The 635-nt window shown below is 59.4% G+C and overlaps 1 protein-coding gene across 1 annotated transcript in view; it reads right to left on the reverse strand.

Moving 5' to 3' along the window:
• Nucleotides 1–635, reverse strand: part of EMH_0039380 (uncharacterized protein) — a gene marked incomplete at both ends in the record, with an annotated part of 6,648 nt that overhangs the window by 3,923 nt on the left and 2,090 nt on the right. The window contains one exon of the mRNA XM_013495391.1: nt 36–624. Coding sequence (XP_013350845.1) covers nt 36–624 — 589 coding nt within the window. The remainder of the gene's footprint in view (nt 1–35; nt 625–635) is intronic.

Below are 635 nucleotides of genomic sequence, written 5' to 3' on the forward strand. Positions count from 1 at the left end.
GGCTGCTGCTGGAACGCCTTGCGCTTGAACCTAACGGGGTTGCAGTCCCCTTTCGGTCGTGCTGCTGCTGCTTTTGTTGTTGCTGCTGCTGCTGCTGCTGCTGCTGCTTTTTCTGTTGCTTCTGCTGCTGTTGCTGTTGATGTTCTGGCTGCTGTTGTTGCTGCTGCTGCTGCTGCTGCTGCAATCGTTCATCCTGCTGATGCCGCGTTGCAGCACCATGAGCTCGGCGTCGGTGCTCATGCCTCGCTGCCTTCTTGCTGCTGCTGCTGCTGCTACTGCTGCTGCTGCTGCTGCTGCTGCTGCTGCTTGTTGCTGCTTTATCTGAGGCCTTCTCCCGCAGCCCGTCGCTGCGGTGTCTGTGCAGCTCCGAAGAGGAGAGGCTGCTGCGCGCAGCAGCCGCAGCACTCACAGAGACGCTGCGGCCCATGCTGCTGCTGCTGCTGCTGCTGCTGCTGCCGCTGCTGCTGCTGCTGCTGCTGCTGCTCCTGCTCTTTGATTTGGATCGGTGTTTGCTGCTACGGCTCTTTGTCGGTGCTGCTTCATTTTCCTTTTTGGATTTTGTTGTTGCTGCTGCATCTGCACGTGCTGAAGCCTGCGCGGAGCTTGTGTCGGGCGTATACGCACCTAGTGCCAAC

The sequence above is a fragment of the Eimeria mitis genome, genomic scaffold (genome assembly GCF_000499745.2).
Source record: "Eimeria mitis Houghton genomic scaffold, Emh_scaff1551, whole genome shotgun sequence".
In the NCBI taxonomy this organism is placed as follows: domain Eukaryota; phylum Apicomplexa; class Conoidasida; order Eucoccidiorida; family Eimeriidae; genus Eimeria; species Eimeria mitis.